The 3,677-nt window shown below is 41.0% G+C and overlaps 1 protein-coding gene across 1 annotated transcript in view; it reads right to left on the reverse strand.

The window, feature by feature from the left end:
• GAS2L3 (growth arrest specific 2 like 3) overlaps positions 1–3,299 on the reverse strand; it is a 29,907-nt gene extending 26,608 nt beyond the window's left edge. Inside the window, exons 1-2 of the mRNA XM_045291279.1 lie at positions 3,143–3,299; positions 1,952–2,067 (exon numbers count right to left, since the gene is read on the reverse strand). Coding sequence (XP_045147214.1) covers positions 1,952–2,067; positions 3,143–3,182 — 156 coding nt within the window. The 5' untranslated portion in view covers positions 3,183–3,299. The remainder of the gene's footprint in view (positions 1–1,951; positions 2,068–3,142) is intronic.
• Positions 3,300–3,677: the final 378 nt, after the last annotated feature.

Genomic DNA, 3,677 nt, shown 5'->3' on the forward strand with positions numbered 1-3,677 from the left:
GGTGTGTACACACATTAAGTGCAAATGTTTGCAATGTGAATGATGTACAAAGAGGCTACAAAAATTGTATTAAAAATCCATTACCTTTTCATTCTATTTTCCACAAATTTTGAAGCTACCTCAACATATTACTCACAGGCAGGCCCCCACAAAAGATGATACCACTTTATACTACTACCAATAGTACATGAGTATACAGACCCCAAACTCCAGAAAACACTTTCATTTGATGAAAAGAGAAGCTATCTGAGCTATTTCAAATCACAACTTCAAGGTTAACAGAGGGAAATCATCTACAAAAATTCTTATTCAATGAACATTTAAAGAACTAACCACTTAGGCCATCTACAGAGACTATAAACAGGATGATAACGTGTTAATTGCAAAGGAACTAGCACAAGCTCAGTTTTCATGATACCGTCACTGAAATCCTGTAAAAAAGCTCAAAATTCACTGCCACCGAGTCAATTCCAACTTGTACTGACCCTAGGGAGAGAACTGACCCTGTGAATTTCCAGAATTGTAACTCTTGACAGGGGAAAAAGTCCTGTCTTTTTCCCAAGGAGAGGCTGGTGGTTTCGAACTGCTGACCCTGCAGTGAGCAGTCCAACGTGTAACCACGACACGACCAGGGCTCCTCCAATAAGAAAGGTACTATTATTATCAAGAAAAGATACCTACAATATGGAAGGGGAAGGCCAGGGAGGGGAAAATCGCTGGCTAGCGGGTCGACAAGCGGTAACTTGGGTGAAAAGGAAGGTAATGTACACTAAGGAGGGGCTTGGCAAAAATGAGAGAGAAAGGTTTGCATGTGTTCCAGCAACAGAGGCAAACACTGCCATATGCACAATCATGCAGTAACTGTGGTCCACAAATAGACACTGGGACAGACCCACAAACAGGTACGAGAGGGAGAGTGGGAGCATATCAACGAATGGATAGAGGTTAAATAGAGGTTATTTTATATGTGTATTTACTTTTGCTGCAAATATATCCATGACTACATTTGCATTCAGGGAGAACAATTATGAAAAATTAAAAAAAATTTTATTGAGGGCTCATACAACTCTAATCACAAACCATACAAACGTCCAATGTGTCAAGCACATTTTTACATTTGTTGCCATCATCATTTTCAAAGCATTTTCTTTCTACTTGAGCCCTTGGTATTAGCTCATTTTTCTCCCTCCATCCCTCCCTCCCTCATGAACCCTTGATAATTTATAAATTACTATTATTTTTTCATGTCTTACATTGACCGATTTCCCCCTCCAACCACTTTTCTGTTGTTCATCCCCCTGGGAGGGGGTTATATGAAGATCATTGTGATCGGTTCCTCCTTTCTCCTCCCACCTTCTCCTTACCCTCCTGGTATGGCTATTCTCAATATTGGTCCTAAGGGGTTTATCTGTCCTGCATTCCCTGTGTTTCGAGCTCTTTATCTGTACCAGTGGATATGCTCTGATCTACCCGGATTTGTAAGGTAGAACTGAGGTCATGATAGTAGTGGAGAGGAAGCATTAAAGAACTAAGAAAAGTTGAATGTTTCAATGGTGTTATACTGCACCCTGAATGGCTCGTCTTTTCCTTGTGACCCTTCTGTAAGGGGATGTCCAATTGTCTACAGATGGGCTTTGGGACTCCACTCGCACTCTCTCTCATTCACAATGATTTGATAGCTACCAGATATCTACTATGCACCTGGCACTATTCTAGGCACCATAGAGACAGTGATTACATTTAAATTCACTGAGCCATGGAAAATAAATCCTATGAGATAAATGTTAATATTGTCATTTTACACAAAGGTATTTGCCAGATGCTCAAAAAGGCTAAGTACATTATCCAGTGTCTCGTGGGTAGTCGGGGTGAAAGTTTACAGCCTCGCAGAAACAATTATATACACACAAAATCAAATCATCTAATTTGCCATCCCTCGTATGTTACTCACCCCAGGTGCGTCAGAGGTGCATGTTTTCACCATCTCTTGGAGGACAGCAATCAGTTGGCACAAGAGCACTCCGTTATCAAGTTCGTGCAATAATCTTTCTGCTTTCACTGCAGTACCTACAAACATACGCCAAAATCACGACTCTTTTATAAGCAGTAAAGTCAAATGATGTGGTACACATTATGGTAAATGGAATCAGATTAAAGCTGAAACCTTAGACAAATATCCAATCAGATTCCAACTACTTATTCGTAGAAGGTGGAGTTAAAATAAATGTCAAATTAAACACAAATTAAACGGAAACAAAACAATTTGTGATACGGAAGGACACACACAAAAAGGGAGGAAACGGTCACAGGTGAGATCTCTTTTTCGTAAACCGAAGTGTTTATTTTTAGTACTTGCTATGCAGGTTGTTTACTTGACTGCGCACCACTACTGCCTACATACGGTCAGAAGTATATTTTAAATTACAATAATACAGCAAACATGAAGAGAATACCAACTTTTCACCTCTAAAATGCCCTTTATAATGTGTTATGCTGCATAATGAACTTTAAAAATTATCCAAAGCACAGAATTGGTAGCAAACGATTAGTGTGTGCGAGTGGTTCATCTTGGGAGCGGCAAAGTCCAGCTTGAGGATACTCCTTTTCAAGAAAACCGTGGAACTTTATTTGAAATTCTGGTTATCAAAGTGATTTTTTTGCTCAAGATACATTTTAGCGCATTCATCATCTTCTCCAGTAGACTGTAGGACCGTCAGGAAAGGGAAATAGCCGCTAACCTGAGACCCCTTCCTAGGTTTCAAATGCCTCACCCCGCCCTGTCTCCCAAGTATGAATCATAGCAAGCCCAGGCTCCACTCCACTCTGAAGCTCACAGCTCAGACAGGGCTTAAGGAAGTGAACAGTAAAATGTCAGTCTCAACAGTAGACCGACGTACTGAAAAGGAAAAAAGATTTAAGTATTAATAATAAAAATGGAAATTACTCAAACCTCTTCTGTTAAGCCTCTACCTTTCTTACTATCCAAAGCCTAACGTTCTGGATAAACTGGTCTCGCTCAGAATGAAAACTTAAGAACAAAGATGATGAATATGTCATTCACTGGAGTATCCCCACCTTCGACATAATGTAAGACTCTCAATAAATTTTCATTGAATAAGAGAATACAGTTTGGGTCTCTTACCTAATAAGCCGGACAACCAGATGGAGAGATCTTCTTGCATGGGCAGCAGCGAGGCCTCGTGCCTCACAGCTAGCCACTCATCGTACTGACAGACGTCAGCCAAGCCTGGGCCGTGTCTAGGAGTCAGAGGGCTCCTTGGACTCAGAGGCAGGTCTTCTCCAAACCACACCTGGAGAGAATGCCAATCAGTCTTTGCTGAAAGTCATCATCGTATCTCTACTTATTTTAAGTGACCATGGTAAACCAGGTGTAATACCTGTAGCAGTTCACAGGACATAAAACACACGATCGCTGCTCTTCAAGACATGGGGAAAGCGTACACAGAAAGTATGAGAGCAAGTCAAAAAGTGTTGGTACTGAGATTGCTGTTCATGCCCGCGTGGGTTTATTCCTAACAAAACGTGTTTCAACACGTCTGCAATCAGATGGCTGCAGACAAAGTCTCTAAGAGACACACGTCTGTCTCATTAGAGAGATTTTAACAAAACATCCGATTAAAACAGTGGCCTCCTCTTACCATAGTGAATGATGGGGG

This window comes from Echinops telfairi, unplaced genomic scaffold, assembly GCF_000313985.2.
Source record: "Echinops telfairi isolate 266 unplaced genomic scaffold, ASM31398v2 ScPeMD7_2;HRSCAF=8, whole genome shotgun sequence".
In the NCBI taxonomy this organism is placed as follows: domain Eukaryota; kingdom Metazoa; phylum Chordata; class Mammalia; order Afrosoricida; family Tenrecidae; genus Echinops; species Echinops telfairi.